Below are 24,487 nucleotides of genomic sequence, written 5' to 3'. Positions count from 1 at the left end.
GTAGAGGTTTGACACTTTGAATTTATTGCCTTTTAAGAAGCTTTTGTGAAAGCCCTACTCAGTCCATCCTGTGCTTGTATCTTATTTGCCAGGTATGTTATTTGGTCACCTCTGTTTGTAAGGGGAGCTGAGAAATGTAGTTACAGCATCAAACAAAATTGTGCTGTTACTTAGAATTTAGAGGGTTATGTTGTAAATGGTAGGATCTCCCTCTTTTTAAGGCTGAATAATGTTTCATTGTGTATGTATGTACATGTATATAAAATTATGTGTTTATATGTATATAAAATTATATATGTATATAAAATTATATATATGTATATATATATACATCACAATTTCTTCATCCATTCTTCCTTTGAGAGACACTTGATTGTTTCTGTCTTGGTTATTGTGAATGATCTGCAGTAAATACAGCAGTACAGATACTGACTTCATTTCCTTTGGATATATATCCAAAAGAGGTTTGCTAGGTCATATGGTAGTTCTATTTTTAATTTTTTCAGGAACCTTCATAATGTTTTCTATAATGACTTGACTTTTTTTTTTTTTTTTTTTTTAAGAACTGCACCTGCGGCGTATGGAGGTTCCCAGGCTAGGGGTCCAATCAGAGCTGTAGCTGCTGGCCTGCACCACAGCCACAGCAACATGGGATCTGAGCCATGTCTGTGACCTACACCACACGGCAATGCAGAATCCTTAACCCACTGAGTGAAGCCAGGAATCGAACCTGCATCCTCATGGATACAGGTCAGATTCATTTGTACTGAGCCACGATGGAAACTCCCATAAAGACTAAATTGTAAATTGTACTAATTTACAATCCTGCCAACAATATACAAGGGTTCCCTTTTCTCTACCACCTCACCAACACTTGTCATCTTTTTTTTTTTTTTTTTTTTAGTAGCCATCCTAACAAATATGAAGTGATGATCCCATTCCCTTCATACTTGATTTTGGTTTGCGTTTCCCTGATGATTAATGAAATTGAGCACTTTTTCTTTTGCATAACTTGTCCATTTGTATGTCTTCTTTGGAAAATGTCTAAACAGATGCTTTGCCAATTTTTTAATTGGGTTGTGTTCTTTTTGCCATTGAGTTGTGAAAGTTCCTTATATATTTTAGATTTTAATCCTTTATCAGGTATGTATTTGCAAATATTTTCTCTCATTCCATTAAATTCTCTTTTTGTTTATAGTTCTTTATGGTGTAGAAGCTTTTTAGTTTGATGTAGGTGTTATGTTAATTAGCTTGTCTGTAGTAGTCATTTCATTGCGTTTGTGAATATATGTCACATCATCATGTACATCTTAAATGTATACAATTTTAGTTTTTTAAAATTAAGAAAGTAGAGAAATCTGATGTTTCCTTATGTTTTCTTCTAAGATTTTTATAGTTTTAGCCCTTATGTTTAGGCCTTCAGACTATTTTGAGTTAATTTTTTTGTATATGGTATAAGTTGGAGTCAAGGTCATTCTTTTGCATGTGATTATACAGTTTTACCAGAATTGTTTGTTGAAAAGACTATTTCTCCATTGAATTTTCTTGGCACCCTTGTCAAAAATCCTTGGGCTGTATATATATATATGAGGGTTTATTTCTGGGTTCTCTGTTGTGTTCCATTGATTGATCTGTCTTTATGCCGGTAGCCATGCTCTTTTGATTATTGTAGAAAAAGTTTCAAATTATTTTTTATATGGAATAACACTAGTGACTTTAAATACTAATTAGTAACTGGATATTACTGAGTTCTCTTGTGGTTTTTCAGTTGATTGTATTAAGATACAAATGTGTCTGTTGATAAAATACAGCTTCCTTTCAAATTTTATCTTATTTTTTGTCTTAATTGCATTGACTTAAATAGTTATGCTGGCTGTATACTGTATTTCTTTTTCTTGTTTTTGATAGAAGAATGGAAATCCTCATGTTTTACCATAGAATATGAAGCAGCTTTTGTTTTGAGACATATTCTAAACGTTTGAGGCTGATGTCTTAAAGCTTAATTGCAATTTGGAGCTTGATTGCAGTTTGGAACTTCGTTGCAGTTTGTTTTTGTTGCTATTAACAGGAATAAAATGATGTGAAGGTGGAAAGACTGCCAAGTCTGGGGATTTGTATGTTGGGGATTTGTATGTATCACCTAATGTCAGAGGATCTTTTTTTTCTTTTCTTTTCTTTTTGCTTTTTTCTTTTTTGGGCCACATCTGGGGCATGTGGAAGTTCCCAGGCTAGGAGTCGAATCAGAGCTGCGGCTGCCAGCCTGTGCCACAGCCATAGCAACACTGGATCCGAGTTGCATCTGTGACCTATGCCAGATCCTTAATCCACTGAGTGAGGCCAGAGATGGAACCTGTGTCCTCACGGACACTATGTTAGGTTCTAAACCCACTGAACCACAACGGGAATATCTGTCAGAGGATCTTAACTAACTGTCTTTTTCAATTTTTTTTTTTATTTCAGAATGGCCAGAGTTTTCTGGTTTTGGATGAACAAAGATTTGCAAAAGAAATTCTTCCCAAATACTTCAAGCACAATAATATGGCAAGCTTTGTGAGGCAGCTGAATATGTGTGAGTATGGACAGTGGTTTATTTGGACTATTGTCATCAGCTGCTGATAAAACCGTTTCCCCCACTGGGATGATAAAGGAAAATATATTCCATAGATACACCATTAATTTTTTACTTTTGTATATTTTAGCCACCTGAATTTTGGATCTTTTTCAGATGGTTTTCGTAAAGTAGTACATATTGACTCTGGAATTGTGAAGCAGGAACGAGATGGTCCTGTTGAATTTCAGCATCCTTACTTCAAACAAGGCCAGGATGACTTGTTGGAGAACATTAAAAGGAAGGTGAGCTATTGTTTATATGCTTTAATTAGGGCATTACCATATAGTATGCTTGTCCAAGATTAATATTTCAGTTGTTGAAATTAAGAATATACTGAAATACACAGATACTTGTTGTTGGGATGTCTTAAACTAATAAAGCTTTAATTATTTCTGTTTCATTTTTCTCTGCACTCAACTACATGGAGGGCTCAGTCTTTAAACACTTTTAGATAGAAAGAAATGTTTACATTTTGACTTAGAATAAGGAGTCATCTAGATTGGGATGACTCATTCCGTCTAATTTAGCCTAAAAAATGTAAGCTCCTATGAGAAAGTCAGCCGCCTGGAGGGCCTTTTTCTGTAGTTCACTGCTCAATATCCAGTGCCTAAAAGAAATCCCTTATATGTAGTAGACAATTAACAATACATTTTTTTTTCCTTTTTGTCTTTTTGCCTTTTCTAGGGCTGCTCCCATGGCATATGGAGGTTCCCAAGCTAGGGATCTAATCAGAGCTGTAGCTGCCAGCCTACACCACAGCCACAGCAACATGGGATCCAGGCTGCGTCTGTGACCTGCACCAGAGCTCACAGCAATACCGGATCCTTAACCCACTGAGCAAGGCCAGGGATCGAACCCAAAATCTCAAGGTTCTTAGTCGGATTTGTTAACTACTGAGCCATGACAGGAACTCCTAATAATGCATTTTTTGAATGGATGATATGTTTTGCTGAAATAAGTATGTTGACTAAATCCACAGAAGGAAGGGGTAGGGATACAGGGTAGTGGACCATGAAAGAAAATGGCCTATTACCGCATAATTTTAATTAAATATGGAATGTGTTAATAAAAGGCTTGGGGAAATTAGAGGGAATTTTAGCAGAAAGAAATGACAAAAAAAAAAAAAAAAAAAAAAAAAAAAAAGATGTTCCAGCTCATGGAAACTTTCCCACATTAAAAATAAATAAACTGATTATGCCTTATCCTCTCTATGAGCTGTGAAGTCTGTACTTTTCCTGGGCTTTTGGAACTAGATCTCACTTCCTTGAATAGGCTATAAAAACGTCTTATAACAGGGAAGCCTTGAATTATAATGCTAGTATTTAGTATTTGTTTAATTTCCTAAATTTACTTTTTAAAAGGTTTCATCTTCAAAACCAGAAGAAAATAAAATTCGTCAGGAAGATTTAACAAAAATTATAAGTAGTGCTCAGAAGGTTCAAATAAAACAAGAAACTATTGAGTCCAGGCTTTCTGAATTGAAAAGGTAAAGTAGTATTTTCAAATATAATCCTGATATGAGGTTTGGTATGTCTGTATGTGTGTTTGGATTGGAGGTTGATGCTTTAAGTACTTAGATTATGTTGTTGAGCCAAGATTAAAAGCCATTTTTCTTAAGTGTTGATTCCCTTTACTTTTTTATTTGTAGCTATATATAGACTTTACCGCAATAGTATATTTTTATGATTGTGATTAAAAAAAAGTATAAACCTGGACAGTCAAAACAATTTGCGCAAGTTTTACTGATGAAATAATAGATCACTAATTTGGTGTAGGAAATAGGATTCTGCTTTCATATGTTTACATATGAGGACACACAAGTCATAAAAAATACTGTATATATAACTCGTCCTTATAGCAGTGTAAGATATTTTCTGTGTGGCCTATCTTTTAAGACACAAAAATAGGGAAAAAAGGACACAAGAGACTTGCCCTACTTGATAGTTACATAGACTTGAGAAAATATTACTCAAACCTTTTATCTGCAGAAGATGCTTTATTTTGCTTCAGTACGTTTTTTGGCACCATTATCCTAATGCCACAGTAACAATTCATATATAGAGTAGATGTGTATTTTTATTCTTAGTAAGTAGCTAGAAATTTTCTTTTAGCGTAGTAGGTGCCAAGGTCTTGAGAGTAGTTCTTTTATGTATTGTCCCTTTCATGTCAAATATGGGGCATTAGTTTAGCTATTTTTTTTTTTTTTTTTTTTTTTTTGTCTTTTTGCCATTTCTTGGGCTGCTCCTGCGGCATATGGAGGTTCCCAGGCTAGGGGTCCAATCGGAGCTGTAGCCACCAGCCTATGCCAGAGCCACAGCAACGGGGGATCCGAGCCGTGTCTGCAACCTACACCACAGCTCACGGCAACGCCGGATCCTTTAACCCACTGAGCAAGGCCAGGGGTCGAACCCGCAACCTCATGGTTCCTAGTCGGATTCGTTAACCACTGCGCCACGACGGGAACTCCAGTTTAGCTATTCTTAAGTATTTTCATTAAGAGAATAACCTTGGGCTTTGATTCTCTTTTTGAATAAGCCTTAATTTTAAGCTTGCCCCTTTTGCATGTTTTATTTAAGCACTTGTATTGGTTTACTGTATGTATCTTGTGTTTTCTGAAGTGCCTTTTGACCCAATTCCTTGAATTTCAGGTTTAGCCCTTAAGGAATGGGATCCAAAATTCATTCTAAGTCTCAGTGGTAACCATTCTCTTACTTATCTGTAGTAGGCAGGTGACAGTATCTTTACATTTCTGAATCAGAAAAAAGTACAGTAGTTATTCAGTAAGTATTAAAGTCTTATTTTCTGTGCCCTCTATACCTAAATCCAGTCCCTTTTGTAATGGTCTGGACTGAGAAGGTTGGCTTTTGTGGAAATTAATAAAAGAACAAAAATAAAATCATTTAATAGATAAATTATCTTTCATGCCTTCTCAGCTTTATCATTGCTGACATTTAGTAACCGCAATTTCAATAAAAATGGTGAATGAAAGGAGAAAACTTACTACTAGGCACATAGTTTGTTATGTATTTGGATATGCTTAAAAAGCACGCTTTTAATATGCTTTAAAAAATTTATATGCTTATGTTTGAGACAGACAGTTTTAGAGTCTGATAGACTTTAGTTCAACATCAACACTTACCACATTGTGTGATCTTGGGTAAGTCTTTTCAGTTCCCTGAGTCTCAGTCTCCTCAGCTATAAAATAGTTATATAATTCCTTTCTGGACAGATTTAAGAAACATTTAAATGAGTAATATGCATAAAATGCTTATATAAATAGTGTCTGGCATGGCAAGTGTTGGTTAAATGTTACTTCCCTTTAAGAATTGTTTCCTAAGCACAAGTTCTGAATTCACATGATTGAAAGTTAGCTTATTTTTATATTTATTTTTTGCCTTTCTACAGCATATGGAGTTCCTGGTCCGAGCCACATTTGGGACCTCTGCCCCAGGTGTGGCAATGCTGGATCCTTTAGCCCACTGTACCAGGCCAGGGTTCAAACCTGCATCCTGGCCCGTCAGAGATGCCGCCAATTCCATTACGCTACAGCGGGATCTCCAAAAAGTTAGCTTGTTTCTTAAACAAGAAGTGATTAACCACATTGTCAGAGGAGTATATGGCCTATTAAGTGTTTGTATATATACTGCCATGAGTAGAAGATACTATAGTTATAAAGGAAAGATTCTGGAGTTGTGTCAAAATAGGTGTCATTCTGTGTAATTGAACCACAGTTTTCCTAGTCTCATGAAGATAGGTAGTAAAAACTAGTTCTGTTTTATGGTATTCTTAAAAATGTTGAGGCCTGGTTTTTCTGACTAAATTTATTAATTTTTATTTTTAATAAATGATAACATAGTGAGAATGAGTCCCTTTGGAAGGAGGTGTCAGAATTAAGAGCAAAACATGCACAACAACAGCAAGTTATTCGAAAGGTAAGCTTTTTTTTCCTGTGACCATAATCTGCGTTTATTTGAGTACTATTTGTGACCTTCGAGAAACCTCTATTAAATAGTGATTGATCTTAGTTTTTTTAATATATTGGGTACACAGAAGTAAACCTATGAAATCAAACAAGCCAATGTTATATATTTTTTAATTAAAAAATTTCTCATTAGCTAAATACAGTCATTGCATACTTGCAACTAATGTTTCATTAGCTTTTAGTAAAATCTTTTTCCTGATATAACAACTTTAGTATACTTCATTCTTAGGAGCATAATTAATATACTACCAATTTCTTAACACATTTTATATAAAAGACATAGCCTTACTATGTAGGATGTTTTTGTTTTTTGTTTTACTTTAAAAGGTATAGATTCAGTCTCAGATAAATGACTAATATTTTCAAGTTAACTGATCAAATTATATGCTCAGAAGAGTTACTAGTGTGTGCTGTCATTAGTCTGTGCAGAAAAGCAGTGAATGCAGTGTTATAAAATGTATCTGAGCTGAAAATTACTAGGGGAACCAAAAAAAACTCTCGGCCACATAGTGTCCTTGTACTTTAATCTTCTCATATCAGCTTTCATATGTTAATAAGAGGTGAAACATAAAAGTAATTAAGGCAGCTATTTTTTGCTCATGAGTAAACTGGACTCTTAAGTTTAAGCAACAGGTTTTTTTTGGGGGAGGGAGGGTGGGCGAGCTTCAGTTTGTTCCTAACCCAGAGGCCTTTAGCTAAAAATAGGGTTATGACTGAAAAGATGTGGGTCTGATGGAGCAGGCTTAGAATACAGAGATGAATGGTAGTTGCAGCCTTTCCCCTATAATTAATATAGGTATACTGATTTTTAAAAATCACTATGAAAATGGAGGTTGAATGTAGGTAGCATTCAGTTCTAGGTGTTTAGTCCAAGTTTTATGTATTTTCAGAACTTCCATAGTTGATTCCAACTTGAAGCTATGTTTAAGAATACCCGACTTAGGAGTTCCCATGTGACTCAGTGGGTTAATCATCTGGCATTATCACTGCAGTGGCTCAGATTGCTGCTTTGGTGCGGGTTCAATCCCTGGCTGCCATGAGCACAGCCCCCCCAAAAAAGTATACCTGATTTAAAATGATAAGTGTACCTTAACCTGTATTTTATTTTAAAAATTTGCTTCCCCCTGCCCTGGAAAACAGTGTTCGGGTTAAATATTAACTCACAGTACTCCATAATTTGAAGTGGTTTTTTTTTTTTTTTTTTTCCTGAAAGCAGTAGTAGTTAGTAAAATATTTATTTAACATTTCAGTTTTACATGAAAGCTAACATTCTTTCTGCTCAAATTTGAGTTTGCATCTATATTTTAGTGAGGTTAGGGTGTTTACATAATGCATGATGACAGCTGATAAATTTTTTCTCTATTCCTGGAATTTGTTTCTAACTCTTCCACTTTTTGGCCTTGGAATAATAATATATGGGAGGTATCTTTATAGGATTTGTTAGGTACAGAGCTGATAAGATAGATAGATATATGGGTAGATGGATGTCCTAGGCTTCTCTATATTTTAGGCAGCAGCTTTATCACAGATTTTTCTTCTGCCTGGAAGCTGGTATGTTTCTTTAGATACTGTAAGATGCACCCACATTTATAATATGTTAATTTTCAAGAAAGTATGTGACTTAGAGGACATATACTATGTGAGTTAATTTTATAAGACTTGTAATATGGACTAAAGAATTAGGAATCTGTAATGGAACATCTTTAAATTTTCCTTTTAGATTGTCCAGTTTATTGTTACATTGGTTCAGAATAACCAACTTGTGAGTTTAAAACGTAAAAGGTAAGCTTTTATACTACATCTTGACCTAGTCATAGACAACCAGACATGTTAAGAGTTTAACCATGAATTGCCTACATTTGTTCAGTGTATGCCTCTTGTCCAAGATGAACAGTCCTCCCTTGTTAAATTATACTTTCAACATTTTAAGAGTGATGTTGTGGAGTTCCCATCATGGCGCAGCGGAAACGAATCTGTCTGGGAACGATGAGGTTGCGGGTTCGATCCCCGGCCTTGCTCAGTGGGTTAAGGATCTGGCGTTGCTGTGAGCTGTGATGTAGGTCGAAGATGTGGCTTGGATCTGGCGTTGCTGTGGCTGTAGCATAGGCCAGCAGCTGTAGCTCTGATAAGACCCCTAGCCTGGGAATCTCTATAACAAACAAACAAAAAGAGTGATGTTTCCTACTATGTCATCTTGCTGTTTTTGAGAGCTAAGGATATCCTAAATGGTAACTTTACATATATATACACGTACAGTTAATAAAGAATCAACTTTTCATTCACAGTATCAAATTATTGCAGCATTAGAAGGCCCCAGTGGGAGAAATTCTTAAAAAGAGGATGCATGCTGAGAAAAACATCAGAATTTTTACTTGATATCTCTTGTGTTTAGTCTACTCACAAGTGTATTTAAAAACCTGTGTATCGACCATGGGTTGTGATGCCCATAAATGTCAGTAACTATCTTTGTCACAACTAAATCGTAAGACTAGTGGACGAAGGAGTAGGTAGAAGGAGAAAAGTATTGTCTTATAATGCTAAGGATTTTAGCAAAACTTGGTTATATTCACAGCTTATGTTATAGTATATTCTTTATATTACCTATTTCTTACTAGTTATTTATACCATAAAGTTACATAGTTCAGTCTAAAGAAGTACATTTGGAGAGAGTAATTTATAATACAGAAGAATGGAGAAATAAAAATCCTGGACACGCTCATCTGCCAGTTTCTGTTTCTAAGATTAATCATTTTTAAGAATTTCTTATGTATCCTCCTTGGAATTTTTTTATGCATTATTAAAGTGAGTGTGTTTATATGTGGGTCAGTTATTAGAAGTAATTTAAATTCCTTGTATGTTTGCTTCACTGAACTTCATAGACATCTTCTGATTTTTTCAGGCCTCTTCTTCTAAACACTAATGGAGCCCAAAAGAAGAATTTGTTTCAGCACATAGTAAAAGAGCCAGCTGATAATCACCATCATAAAGTAATTTTTAAAGTTCTATTTTATGTTTGTTATGTCAAACTAAATGTTATTACATCAGTATTTCATGCATTTTAAAAAGTTTTTTTTTTTGTCTTTTTGTCTGTCTTTTCTAGGGCCTCACCCTCGGCATATGGAGATTCCCAGGCTAAGGGTCCAGTCGGAGCTATAGCCTACACCACAGCCACAGCAACGTGGAATCTGAACCACATCTGTGACCTACACCACAGCTCACAGCAACGCCGAATCCTTGACCCACTGAGCAAGGCTAGGGATCGAACCCGCAACCTCATGGTTCATAGTCAAATTTGTTAACTACTGAGCCACAATGGGAACTCAGCATTTTAAAAAGTTTACTGAATTACGCATCTGCTTACCCTTTAGCTTTTTAAAATCATGACTTTTTATTATTTGCCTTAGTTATTTTAAGAAATAAACCATTATAAATATAGTTGTCTCAATTGCCTGTTCCCAAGTTCATTTTTCTCTTCCTTTCCTGTCTCCCCTCTCATGCAGAGATAAAACTATCTTGAGTTAATATTTATCATTCCCATGGCAATTTCATTATGTGTGACGCGATGTACAATACTTTGTGTTATTTGGCATATATATGAACTTTATATAAATGATATTATTTTGTACATAATCATTTTGCAATGTGGCTTTTTTCACTTGGTTGTATTTTTAAGATTTTTTTTAAATGATTTTTATTTTTTTCCATTACAGCTGGTTTTCTACTGTATAGCAAGGTGACCCAATCACACATACATATCTACATTATTGAGTTTATTAAATGTAGAGATTTAGTTTATCTTAACTACAATATGAGGTTATTATGATAATGTAATTATGTACTTGTCTGTTGGATATTTTAAGTTGTTTTCAACATTTATTATAAATGTGCACAATTTTACTATAGCAATTTTAAAAAAACATATTTATCTTAATTTTTTTCTTATAAGCTCTCTGGATAAATTGTCAAACTTATACCCAGTGGCAAAGTAGTTGAGTCCAGACTCCTTTTAATAACAATTTATTATTATTACTTTCAAATCTTAGTTATTACTGCTTTCAAATCTTAGAGTTTTTAAATACTGCTTTATATTTATTATTAAAGTATTGCATTTTTTGTTCTTAGGCAAGTCAGAGTTAACATCTGGTTTCCCCTTCCCATCGTTTCTAAATAGTCAAGGACATCTAACAGTTTTTAGGATTGAAGACTAATGTAAATGGATAAAGATTTCTTAATTGAAGTTGATTTATATCTTTTGCCCTCTATTATCTGGTGTTGAAATTTATAGAATTTTGCATTATAATAATGACTTTAGTTTGCTTTAGAGAATTGAACACTTCATTATTAATGTACCTATGGTCCTAATGTTATCTATAGCTGAATTTTAAAAAAAGCAAATCATTGCTGGAGTTTTCTATTGGCCTAGTGACTTAAGATACAACATTGTCACTGCTGTGGCTTGGGTCAGTCCTGTGGGGCAGGTTTGATTCTTGGCCCAGGAACTTCCACATGCCACAGGCATGACCAAAAAAATGCAACAAAACAAAAAAGCATTGTTACGAAGACAGACTGACATTTAGCTGTGGGATAGTTGAAGTGTTTTCTCCCTATTAATGAAACCATTTAATAGGTAAGAATAAAACATGTGTTAAGCAGAGTAGCTTGAATTGAAATAATCCCCATCAGCCCAGTGGCCATTTGATTATGCTTGAGATTTCTGATGAAATCCTAAAATTTAGGAGTTTCCTTCGTGGCTCAGCAGTCGATGAACCTAACTAGGATCCAGGAGGATGGGGGTTTGATCCCTAGCCTCACTCAGTGGGTTAAGGATCCGGCATTGCCATGAGCTGTGGTGTAGGTCTCAGACGTGGCTCAGATCCTGAGTTTCTATGGCTGTGGCCTTAAAAAGTTGCAGGTGCAACACTAAAAAGCAAAAAAAAAAAAAGAAAAGAAATCTTAAATTTTTACTCTCTGGATGTAAATACTTCAGATTTGAAGGTCTTGGAGTTCCCATCATGGCACAGTGTTTAGCGAACCCGACTAGGAACCATGAGGTTGCGGGTTCAATCCCTGGCCTCGCTCAGTGGGTTAAGGATCCAGCATTGCTGTGAGATGTGGTGAGGGTCGCAGACATGGCTCGGATCCTGCGTTGCTATGGCTCTGGTGTAGGCCGGCAGCTACAGCTCTGATGGGACCCCTAGCCTGGGAACCTCTGTATGCCGTGAATGCAGCCCTAAAAAGACCAAAAAAAAAAAAAAAAAAAAAAAATTGAAGATCTTTTCTAGAAACATTCTGAGGCATGTCATCTTTAAGGTCCCTTAGAGTGAAAGAAATAGTTACTATAAGTACAATACAGCTAGCACACCTCATACCTCTCATACCAATTCAGTGTACAAGTCCCATAGGTTAGAGAGCACAATCTGTTTTTCTTATTGTGTCTCTAACATGTAGTTAAATAGTAGGTTCCCAATTAGCATTTTTTAAATGGCATGTTGTTTGGTAGTCAAAATAATTTCAGTTTTTTGATATATTTTCTGCCTGACATTTTAGGTTCCACATAGTAGGAGTGAAGGTTTAAAGCCAAGGGAGCGGATTTCAGATGATATCATTATTTATGATGTTACTGATGATAATGCAGATGAAGAAAATATCCCAGTTATTCCAGAAACTAATGAGGATGTTATATCTGATCCTTCCAAGTAAGTAGCTTTGTAAAATTAAACTTATGAAAATATTAGTTAACTTTTTAAAAACAAGATCTAAATTTAAAACTATTTGTTAAATTAATATCTAACTCATATTTTTATTATTGAACTGAAAAATTAAGCCAAAGTGTTAAACCAAATACCTCTCTCTGTCCAGTGGAAAGATTACCAAGAAAAAAATGAGAATTCTTATTTTTAAAGTTTGGAGTTAAAAGACCTTTAATTGATTCTTTGTAGTCTTATATTGTATGAAGTATCAATATTTATCATTAAGCTACAGGCCTAAGAAAATTAAGATTTTAATAAGTGGTTTGAGGAGAGAGTTTCCTTGGGGAATGAATGGATAGAATAAATTTATTGAATTAGTGAAGTTATAATTTGTTCTTTCTCATATTGCTGATCTAGCTGTAGCCAATACCCTGATATTGTCATTGTTGAAGATGACAATGAAGATGAATATGCTCCTGTCATTCAAAGTGGAGATCAAAGTGAACCAGCCAGAGAATCCTTAAGTTCAGGCAGTGATGGCACCAGCCCTCTCATGTCTAGCGCCATCCAGCTAAATGGCTCATCTAGTCTGACCACAGAAGATCCTGTGACCATGATGGATTCCATTTTAAATGATAACATCAATCTTTTGGGAAAGTGAGTGCTCATCTCAATGTTATCTAAATGTATTTGCTTTCTTTGTTTACTTTGCATGTTCTGTTTCTCTTTGAGTGATTTTCCTTTCACACTATGAACCTGTTGTAGTCAGCCTTTCTCTACTTCTGTCAGTGCTGAACTCTGAAAATGGTATTTTGAGAAAGATTTAATTATGCCCAGAGCAGTCTTGGAATTTTCTTGTCAAGACCTCAGGTTTCTTTTTTCTTTCTTTTTCTTTTTTAAAATTTTATTTTATTCCTCAGGTTTCTTAATGAAATAACTTACTTTTGAATGTCCACAAAGTGTGATTATGTGTATTTATGTTTTTATCAGAACTGTGGAATAGTATAATCTTTATTATGGAACTTATTTGTAGTAGAAATTAGCAGTAACCTGTAATAAGAGGTTAAACATTTTGTAATTTATTGTATAGAGGAAAAAGATAAATAAGACTGTTACTACAGGAATTCCTATTGTGCCTCAGCAGGTTAAGAACCCAGCTAATATCCATGAGGATGTGGGTTCGATCCCTGGCCTCGCTCAGTGGGTTAAGGATCTGACATTGCCTAGAGCTGTGCTGTAGACTCTGCTCGGATCTGGCTTTGCCGTGGCTGTGGCGTAGGCTGGCAGCTATAGCTCCAGTTTCACCCTAGCCTGAGAACTTACATATGCTGAGGGTGTGACCCCAAAAGACCAAAGGAAAAAAAAAAAGACTTATTGCAGAGCTTTTTTCTCTAAATACTGAAGTTTTGTGTAAAGGCTGTGAGTTCTCATTAACCAGTTTTTTTGGAATCCTGAATACTGATTATGATCTCTTAAGGTTAAGAATTGGTAAGGATTCAGCAGTTGCTAGGTATATTTTGCCTAGAAAACTGCAGTGTGATTTTAAACATAAAAACAAGGAAACCTAATATTCCATTTTTTTTTAATCTTTTTTTCCTTAGGGTTGAGCTGTTGGATTATCTTGACAGTATTGATTGCAGTTTAGAGGACTTCCAAGCCATGCTCTCAGGAAGACAGTTTAGCATAGACCCAGATCTCCTGGTTGATGTAGGTACTTTGAATATTCTTTGTTGTACTGGCAGTTTGTTTATCAGAGAAGATGAACAGATGGGTTCAGGACAGCAGAGGAGAGTGATCATTATTTGTTTCTAAGTAGAAGTTCAGTTAATCCCCCTGTAACAACATATCAACTCTGTTCAACAGTACTATTAAATCCAGGTCTTGTCTGGACTTGTTGCTGTGTTATGTTTTGCTCTAGAAAAAATTATCGTGGAATAGAAATCAGTGGAAATTAGTAGAAATGATTAGCCAGGAAACAGCATGTAAACACTTCTTAATACCTGTGAATTAATGTTTTTCAATGAAATGCATTATTATATGTTACTATATTTGCTACATTTTGAAAATTTTTCTATCTTGAGTCCCCTAAGGTTTCTCTACTCCAGTCCTCACCTACCACCTATGAACCTGATTCCAGTGTTGTTGACTTTGAATCCTTATCTGTTGTTTCTGGCACTACCTACTTTCCTTGCTCTATTTTCTCTTGTTCCTACCAGTCTCCTCTCCCTTACCTAATGTTTCCTATGTGACCTAGTCTCATCTAGACGAGTCTTCTTTCCCTATTCCCATTTTCTGTTGTGAATATGTTTCTTTCTTTATCCTGAAAAGTTGGGTTTTTTTGCCTTAAAATGCAGCTTCAGAAGATTCTTCAGAAGTCATGTATCACATGACCATCATTTTTCCTAAATCATTGCCTCACAGGATGGGTTTCACCACCTATGAAGATTTCCTTTCCATGTTACCCTCTTAAGTGAATTCAACATCCATGTTAATGACCTACTTTGACTTGTTAATGTAACTTGACAGCCCTTAAAGGTTCTGTCAGTCTTTGTTCCCATTCTGAAACCAGAGACATTTTTTAGCTGATCACTAAGAAGGAAATAAATCCTGTAATTCTGATTCTTTAAATCTTCATAGTCTTCGACTCAGTCATTTTAATTTAATGTTGTAACAGTTATCACATTTGTTTGTCTTCAAGACCTTATCAAACCAACTCTTCCATACTCAGAGTGATTCACCATGCCCTGGTCTTCTTATAGGCTGTGGAATCTCATATCCTTTCTTCTTAGAGGAAGTACTTAATTCCTCTTTAAAACCAGTTTTTACACCCGCCCTCTGCCTCTCTTTTTTTCTATTTCTATCTCTGAGTTTTCCCATCTGTGTTGAGTAGGTACTAAAACATTTTGATTTGTTGTTCTTCTCATTTACCATTCTATATATCTCTAATCCTTTCACTACAAAACTTTAGAAATGAATGGTTGTGTTTCACTTCTGTTTTACCCTCTATTTCTTTTGAAACCTTGGATTGTCTTGCTAATTTACTCAAAGCCTGTGCTGTCTTGGCTTATCCATTTTAAGTAGGCTGAAATTTTTTTTTTTTTTTTTTTCAGATTAGACTGCTAGGCTAGTAGATGAAGGTTTGTTTTGAATTGGACAGATTTGGGTTCCGCTTTGGCTCATGTTACTTACTGCCTTTGTTATTAATCCTGAGAAAGTTTACCTCTCTTACTCAGTTTTCCCATCTAGTAAATGTAGCTAATGCCTGACATGAAGGATTTTGGTAAAGATTGTAAGTAATCAATACTGTTATTATTTAACTATTGATTTTCTACAACAGAACTTTTTCTCTGGGTTTTAAAGGCACTGGACTTTGTTCTCTTCTTGTGTCCATAACCATTCTGTTTCTTCTAAGAGCTTTTCTTTTTTTTTGCTGTCTTCAACTTGTAGATATTACCCAAGGTACCCAGTCTTTTATCCTATTTTTCCTACATGTCTGCTATTTTTTTTTTTTTTTTTTCTTTTTTGGCTACATTGCAGTATATGGAGCTCCTGGGCCGGGGATCAGGTCCAAGCCACAGTTGTGACCTATGCTGTACCTGCGGATCCTTACCCCACCATGTGGGGCTGGGAATTGAACCTGCATCCCAGTGCTACAGAGATGCTGCCAATCCCATTGCACCACAGTGGAAACTCCTCTCTTTTTTTAAATCCTGCCTGCTGGAGGGATTTTGGCTTACAGGATTGCTCTCAAATGTATATCTCCAGCTCTTAATATTTTTTTAAGGTAAACTTGGAGGAGTTCCTGTCGTGGCTCAGTGGAAACTAATCTGACTAGTATCCATTAGGATGTAGGTTCGATCCTTGGCCTCCCTCAGTGGGTTAAGGATCTGGCGTTGCCATGAGCTGTGGTATAGGTCGCAGACATGGCTCGGATCCTAAGTTGCTACTGCTGTGGCATAGCTCCAATTTGATCCCTAGCCTAGGAGGCTCCATATGCCTCAAGTGCGGCCCTAAAAAGATAAACAAAAACAAACAATTGAATTCTGATTTCATTCCTTTGGGATCATCAGATCTTAAATTATTTGTGTTTAACACTAAGCTTAAGTTTATTCTCTAAATTAGCTACTTCTTTAGCTTTATTTTATGTAGTGGTATCAGACCTCTCTTTACTCACACAGGATAGTGATCACAGTTGTCTTGGTTTCTTTTATCTCCTCGTTCATTAAGTCCTGTATTTTTTCCAAAATAGCATTCACAAACCACTCCTACTGTATATTTCCATTGTTGCCTCTCTCATTTGATACTTCATTGTTTCATCCTTGAATCATGCTTTATTGTTGTGAATAAAAATTATACCCGTAGGTTGTCTTGTTCTCTGAGATGGCAGAGATGTTAAGGACATGAGTAATAAGTGTGTTCAGGAGGAGTTCATGGGCTCTCACTGCAGAGTTCAGTACTGAATGATTCAATGTGGAATCAGCAGGAGAGACGTGGCCTTAAAATTCAGCTCTGTCAGCTCCTCATATGATCTACTTTTTCCTACTTCACACCATGTGTTTGTTGGGAGTACTTGAAAGTATCCTGACTCAGTAGGTAGGGGGAATGAGGCAAAGAAGTGAGGAGTTACACTGCTGATCTTCCTCAGATGCCTCTCTCAGTAGGGACAAAATTTGCTCAGGCCTCTGAGGCAAGGACAGGCTGAACTGGCAGAGATTGGCAGTGATGTGTACTTAACTCTTAAGAAACTCTTCTTCATGGATCAGTAGGTGGTATGAAAGGAGGAAAAATTAATGAAAGAAAAAGAAGAACTGTAGATATTTTTAGGGCTTCCATGAATGTGGAACTTTACGGAGAGAAATCAGTGTCAAGAGAGGGTGGAGGAGCCTCTCTGCATTTCATTCTATCCTGCAAACCATTTGATGTGCTCATTCTCTTAAAATGCTTTAATCAATGTATTTCATTGCTAAGGCCATTCCCAGCTCTTTTGTTGTTGACAGAATGTCCTTTCCATAGATTGGCCTTGCCTTACTTTTTGAACCTTAGGTATACAACTTGCTGTTCAACTCAGAACTTCTCTGTTATTTGTACTAGTCATCTTATTTCTAGAACTTCCCCCACAACCATTCCTTCTCTGTTGTTGCTAATGTTCTAACAGTGTACTCCTTCATCCTCTCCCTTCTAAGTCCTAATCATTCTCCAGAAACTGATACATGTCACATAGCTTTATCAAGATTTAGACTTTTCGTTTCATCCTGTGTATGTGTATGTCTGTGCCAGCGTTTTCCTTTCCCTTTTTCTTAGCTCCTTAATACTTTTGAGCTCCCCCATCCATTATTTTTATAATACTGAATTGTATCTGATCATATGCTGCTATTTGATGTTGTTCTTATCTTGTCTTTTAGATTGTAAGCTCCTGGAGAGCAGGAATAGTGTCTTCATCTTGTGTTCTTCATAATGTCGATTATTTCTTAGATGCTCAATAAATCCCTGTGGAATGGATGACTTTGAGGCTTATAACGTAAATGAAAGTTACGTCTGTTAACTGGTTGGTCTGAGGAGTGCAGTAAACAGTGGTCTTAGCTTTATGACTTCCTTTGCTAGGTGAGATGAAAAGAACCACCAGAATTATGCATTTGGTCAGAGGGCTCCGCTTGAGAAGTAATTTAGGAGCCACTGTCATAGAGCAGATTTTATAAATTTATCGCATAATTAGCAGGTAGTCATTGAAGGCTCAGCGTCAAGGCAGGGAACTCTGGGTACCATTTAAGACCAAAGGCATTTAGGGAGGGAAAAAAATGAAGGAAATGAAGGAGAGGGGAGGTGATTTGTCTCAAGTGATTTACCCTTCTGTTTTATAGAAGAGAAATTCTTACAACATCTAATGCATGGGCTAGCTTGCTCTGCTTTTGTTTGTTTTTCTTTCAGCTTTCCTGCTTTTCTCTTCAAACTTGTTTTACTCTATGGAGACTTCCTAGTGCAGGAGCTTACATCTCTTCACCCAACATGGCTGTATAAAAATTTTGAACACACAGTTAATTTTTTAAAAATATTTTTTAAACTTATCTTTCTTGTTTGGTCTTTCAGCTTTTCACTAGTTCTGTGCAGATGAACCCCACAGATTACATCAATAATACAAAAGTAAGTTTTAATTCATGTTGCTCAGGACCCATAGCTGTAAGAATTTGAAAAAAGTCCTAGTAAGTAGAGAGCAATATCACGCCCAGTTACAAAAAGCATTTATATTCTTATCTAATATATGTGATCAAGATAGTAAAATTCTAGATGAAAAATTAGCTTTTGGTTATGGAGTGAATCATTACCAAATTCTTCTGTGCCTTGTGCTATTAACTGTCAGTATTAAATCAGCCTTCAACCTGCTAGGAGATTAACTAAATTTGGCATGTTCAGGTATATCACTGGAAAAACTTACTAAAATATTATTTCTTCATGTTTTATGTCTTTATTTTACATTCTTATTCCTTCTATAAACAACTTCTCAGAATTTTTTTATTGAAAATTTATTGGTACTCATTTTTTAAAATAAGTTCCTTAATTTCGTTAGCATACAGTAAAAGTACAGGAATTTGTATTATTTGTAAGGTGAGTTGAACAGTGAAGGCTGGATTTTGGACTTTAAGTAATGGTTTTATTTGCATAAACATATAGGAACTACAGTTGGGATTAGCAAGTGCTGACATTCTTTAGAACTGGCTCTTAATGAGTAATAAGGACAATATAAAGTTGTTAGAGCAGACATTTAGAAATTATTCTGTTACTTTGTTTAGTTTATTGTCTCAAATAGGTATATGTTTCATTGATCTTGGATTTACAACAAATTGTTCAGTAATCCCTATTTTTCCTTGAATAAAAATGTAAATCGGGCCATCTGAAATTTGTACAAATTCTAGATTAGTGGAATCAAAATTTAATTTTTGGAGTTCCCATTGTGGCTCAGTGGAAATGAACCCAGCTAGTAACCATGAGGATGAGGGTTAAATCCCTAGCCTTGCCTAGTGACTTAAGGATCTGGTGTTGCTGTGAGCTGTGGTGTAGGTTGCAGATGCAGCTCAGATCCTGCGTTACTGTGTGTGTGGAGTAGACCGGCAGATGTACCATCAATTTGACCCCTAGCCTGGGAATTTCCATGTGCTGCACATGTGGCCTAAAAAACAAAAAAAAAAAAATTTAATTTTTATTCTTGTTCTTTATAGTCAAAAATAGGCACATATCAAATATAATAATGCATTATTAGAGTGAGAAGGTAGAATTCTTCTGACTATTGTTATGTGTAAAGATAGCCTACATTTTCAAAGTAGTAGCCTGGGCAGTTTAAAATTGAAGAAGGAGTTTCCACTGTGGCTCAGTGGAAACGAATCTGACTATTGTCCATCTGACTATTGTCTGTGAGGGTGAGGATTCGATCCCTGGCCTTACTCAGTGGGTTAAGGATCTGGCGTTGCTGTGATCTGTGGTGTAAGCCAGCAGCTACAGCTCTAATTTGACCCCTAGCCTGGGAACCTCCATATGCCATGGGTTCAGCCCTAAAACAAACAAAAAGAAATTCGTGAATTTTTGAACCATAAAGTTGAAAGTTGTTTATACATTCAGTATTTGGATGATTTATATCAAGGGTTGGCATACTTTTTCTGTTAATACTAGTTAGTAAATATTTTTGGTTTTGTAGGAGGCCAAGTGTTCTCTGTCACAACTACTCAACTCTGCAATTGCAGTGCAAAAGCAGCCATAGACAATATGTAAAAGAATGAATGTGGCTATATTTCAGTAAAGCCTTACTCACAGAAACAGGGAGCATGCTGAAGTTGGCATGTGGACATAGTTTGCCTAGGTTTATATTATAAAAATCGATGGACTATGGAAGTGCCGTCTTTCAGTAAATAATGATATTATTGAATGTTAGACCTTAAGTTGAATGAACCCGTATCATGCATTCATTTAATGAATGTGCTCTGCTGTTTGTTTTTTGCTAGACATCGAGTCATTCTGTGTTCTTGAATTATCCTCATATTCCCAGAAGCTTTCAAAAATAACACTTAAACAGCAAGTTGCACATTACTTTACAATGCTATAGAAAAATTGAGTGTGACTTTTTATTATAGTTCTAGAATCTAGATTATTTTCAAATAATGGGCACATCAGCTCTCATTCCCTTGCACATGACAGGTATTATATGACATGGATTATTACAATACTCTTTCCTAATGACTCAGAATACCTTATACTCCTTAGCATAGTGATCTAAGTGGCCACTGCTAATAAGCTAAAATTTGCATGGGAGATGAAACCCATTTGTCATCTTGGTTCTCATATGCTTTTGAATTACTACAGTGGCAGCCTTGGAAAATACCTTTTTTGGGAAGTAGAAAAATAAGGTATTACTGCATTAATGTTTATTGTGAATGCTAAATGAAAAATTATATAATTTTTTTTGAAAAGTTTAAGTAGTTTTTATTTTGTCTTAGGGTCATTATCTATGAATCCTGGAAACTTGTACTGCTTCATTTTATGATGAATATCAGGGGAATTATAGGAATTAATATGTTTGTTACACCATATATACTTAAGCATGCAGGTATCTGGGACTTAACAGCTATTCAGGAAAAATGGTGAACCTCAGCACCTCAGTTTGAACATCGTTGAAAAGAGCACTGTGAAGAACTTAACATTAAAGATTTAATCCCCTTACAATCAGATGTAAGGAGAGAAGACAGTTTCTGAAAGAAGCAATTTTAAATGACAGAAAAGAACTGAAAGAGCCACAAAAAGGAAATGAAGAAACATCACCTCAGCTTTGAGGCTTCCAAACATAGGGATAAATAGTTTTTAGGTTGTTATCGTGTCATCCTGAGTTACTGTAAATGTGTTTTTTACTTATGCTAAATATTCTGTTCGTGAGCAAAAAAAAAAAAAAAAAAACATGTAATACATTTTAAATCAAAATTGTTTAAAATGAATTTAATGGTTTAAAGAATTATCTCTTCATTAACACTTTGAAACTAGCCATCTTTTATTCATTCCCATCTTCTAACCTTGACAGATTCTGTCTATTCTGTTGAAATGCCCCCTCCTTTTTGTACTTACTGTCATCCTAGTTCAGGTTCTTTGTTTCATCCACTTGATGACAGCAATAGTTTTCTTAGCCAGTCTTATTACCTCTAATGAAATTTCTTCCTTTCCTAGTTCATCTTTCCTGATGCTCCCTTTTTCCATATATTTTCAGATAATATACCAGTGTTAATATGCTATATTAGCTTTTAATTTTTTGCTATTTTTCAGGAACATATAAAGTATAAGACAAGTACTTTTATGTATTTTTTTCTCTTTTAGTCTGAAAATAAAGGATTAGAAACTACCAAGAGCAGTGTAGTTCAACCAGTTTCAGAAGAGGGAAGAAAATCTAAACCCAAAACAGGTAGGTTATAAATGTAGTATTAGCTTCTGTAGATTTTTTTTTAAAGTAAGATTTCTGTGTAGTTGGAGTTCCCATTGTGGCTCAGCAGAAACAGATCTGGCTAGTATCCATGAGGATGCAGGTTCCATCCCTGGCCTCTCTCAGTGGATTAAGGATCCAGTGTTGCCATGAGCTATGGTGTAGGTCACAGATGCGGCTCAGATTTGAAGTTGCCGTGGCTATAGCATAGGCCGGCAGCTACAGCTCCTATTTGACCCTTAACCTGGAAACCTCCATATGCTGCTGGTGCGGCCCTAAAAAAAGATTTTTGTGTAGAAATTAATGTGAGCCAAGGTGAAGGTCTTTTTATGCTTAACAGTTGAATACAGATTTGTACTAGTCTCAGTTCTAGGCATAATGTGTCAAGGTTGCAGCATGTAAAGGAAATTGAATTGATGTGGTAGTAGTTCTTAAAGTCTCCTGTTTTGTTTTATTTTCCCGTTTAGGAGAAATTGAAAGAACCCTGATTTCTTAATTGTTGAATAAAAGACTACATTTTCTGACTTGTGTGTTTTTAAATTTATTGATACAAAGAATCATAATTCTTGTTTGGTTATATAAGAATAGTGATTGTACATCTGCATCTGTTTTTTAAATCTTCAGCTTAAACTCTATATAAGTTGGTGATAAAAGATCACTTTTCTAATCTTCGTTACAGATAAGCAGCTTATCCAGTACACTGCCTTTCCACTTCTTGCATTCCTTGATGGGAACCCTGCATCTGCTGTTGAACAGGGGAATACGGCATCATCAGAAGTTATGTCCTCTGTAGATAAACCTATAGAAGTTGATGAGCTTCTAGATAGCAGCCTGGACCCAGAACCAACCCAGAGTAAGCTTGTTCGCCTGGAGCCATTGACTGAAGCTGAAGCTAGTGAAGCCACACTGTTTTATTTATGTGAACTTGCTCCTGCACCTCTGGATAGTGATATGCCACTTTTAGATAGCTAAATCCCTAAGAAGTGGACTCTATATGTATATATTCATCAAAATGATGAACTATTTATTTTAAAGTATCATTTGGTACTTTTTTTTTGTAAATTGCTCTGTTTGGTTTAATCAGATACTGTGGAATTGTAAAGCACCTTTTGCTTTTCTCACTAACTACACACTCTTGCAAAGCTTTCAGATGTTACTCAGCTATGTGGGTGCATAATATGTGTTCAGTCACATTATTGGCATATCTTTAAGTTGGATTCAAATGGCCATTTTTTCTCCAGTTATGGTAAATTGGATTTCTTTTTTGCACATATGCTCATTAACTCCAGTTAAACTTTTTGTTTGTTTGTTTTACTTGTTTAATGCTATCTCTTTGCATTGAGTGTTAAGTCACTATAACTAATGGTAGGACTCCTAAAGCTTTCTCTGTTGCAGTTGCTTTTAATAAGTATTTTTCACTTGGCTTCTTTTTAAAACTGGGAACATAAAGTGCCTGTATCTTGTAAAATTTCATTTGTCTTTCTCAGTTCAGAGAAGTTCGTTCATGTTCAAAAAGGAAGGCAATGTATACTTGAGTGCTTACTGTCTGATTCAGTTTCAGCTCCATATACATAGAAGAAGGGGATGGGATGATGCAACCTGTCCACCTTATTGGACTAGTTCTAAGTAAAAGTTTCTGGTTCGTTTCTGTTTTTTTGAAGCATACTATTTAGTAAAATAAATATAATGAATGTTGCGTACCATTGTCTTATGTGTCGTCGTTGGAGGTGATTCCCACATGTAACAGTTTTTCCTTTTCATAGGAAGTAGATAAACAATAAATTTTGCCTGTTGTCCATTATTCTTAATATAAGTCATACCAAGATCTTTGTGCGTCCTCTCAGAAGATAGAGTGTGTATTACAACAAGGAATATAATACAATGCCTCCAAATTTAATGTGTTTTTAAATTCTTCATTTAAAAATTATACTGGCTTGCATTCTATGTTTCTGATAAAGAACCGAGAGAAATATCCTCTGATTGTCTCAAATGAGGTAAGAACATTATCTCTGGATGCCAAAGGCCTGTAATTTTTGCCCTGAGAGAAGGTAAGAGACACAAGTCAAATCACTTCTTCCCTCTTGAACACTTGCTCAGGATTAGAGAGACTTAACGGCAAGGCTAGGGCACTCTCACTTGAAGAATTCCACCTTCAAGCAGAGGGCTGGAAACATTGAGCTAGTATCTGAGTATTTTACAGGGCTGTTAGATGAGGAATTACAAAGATAGACTTTCTATTGGCTATTTCTATTGTCTCTTAATACCTTAGAATTTTAAATCATCTCTTACTATGATTTAAAAATTCAAATAAAGCCTAGCACAGAGAGGTAAGAAACTTGCTTAACAGATTCCAAAATACTTGACTCTGACAGTGAGATCTTGGTGAACTAAATCAAGACCTCAGAACTTTTTCTGCATAAACTTTAGAGGTCACTTTCCTAGAAAAGTGTGAAGAGTTTGGAGACAGAGAATTTCAGACTTTTTCATTAACCCCTTCCCTTCCTCTCTGTGGGATACGATCAAGCTTTTTCATTGGGGCTATTTTGGAGCTCTAGAAGTATTTAAATAATTTTGAAGACTTTATACTTCCTAGTACTTTGAAGGTGACATTTAAAATTTTTCATCTTATGTTTAAGTTGTTGGGAGGAATTTAGAATATTGTTAATACTGCCATTTTTAAAAATAGAGTTGTTACATGCTTTTACATGTATCTAAAAGAATCTAAATACCATAGTGATTTGATATCCATCATCCAT

The 24,487-nt window shown here is 35.5% G+C and overlaps 1 protein-coding gene across 2 annotated transcripts in view; it reads left to right on the top strand.

The window, feature by feature from the left end:
• Window positions 1-23,431, top strand: part of HSF2 (heat shock transcription factor 2) — a 33,003-nt gene extending 9,572 nt beyond the window's left edge. The window contains exons 2-13 of one of the 2 annotated variants that reach the window (XM_005659227.4): window positions 2,461-2,569; window positions 2,726-2,853; window positions 3,973-4,097; window positions 6,468-6,543; window positions 8,314-8,375; window positions 9,493-9,580; window positions 12,141-12,289; window positions 12,701-12,940; window positions 13,885-13,990; window positions 18,368-18,421; window positions 21,629-21,713; window positions 22,411-23,431. In XM_005659227.4, coding sequence (XP_005659284.1) covers window positions 2,461-2,569; window positions 2,726-2,853; window positions 3,973-4,097; window positions 6,468-6,543; window positions 8,314-8,375; window positions 9,493-9,580; window positions 12,141-12,289; window positions 12,701-12,940; window positions 13,885-13,990; window positions 18,368-18,421; window positions 21,629-21,713; window positions 22,411-22,703 — 1,515 coding nt within the window. In that variant the 3' untranslated portion in view covers window positions 22,704-23,431. The remainder of the gene's footprint in view (window positions 1-2,460; window positions 2,570-2,725; window positions 2,854-3,972; window positions 4,098-6,467; window positions 6,544-8,313; window positions 8,376-9,492; window positions 9,581-12,140; window positions 12,290-12,700; window positions 12,941-13,884; window positions 13,991-18,367; window positions 18,422-21,628; window positions 21,714-22,410) is intronic. The other variant, XM_005659228.4, reaches the window with a different exon arrangement.
• The last annotated feature ends 1,056 nt before the right edge of the window (window positions 23,432-24,487 follow it).

Source organism: Sus scrofa, chromosome 1 (assembly GCF_054392235.1).
Source record: "Sus scrofa isolate SSC_HxYL_T2T_F1_AM1 chromosome 1, Sscrofa_HxYL_maternal_Yorkshire_Landrace_v2.0, whole genome shotgun sequence".
Lineage (NCBI taxonomy): Eukaryota > Metazoa > Chordata > Mammalia > Artiodactyla > Suidae > Sus > Sus scrofa.
This window is presented reverse-complemented; position numbering and strand designations above follow the sequence as displayed.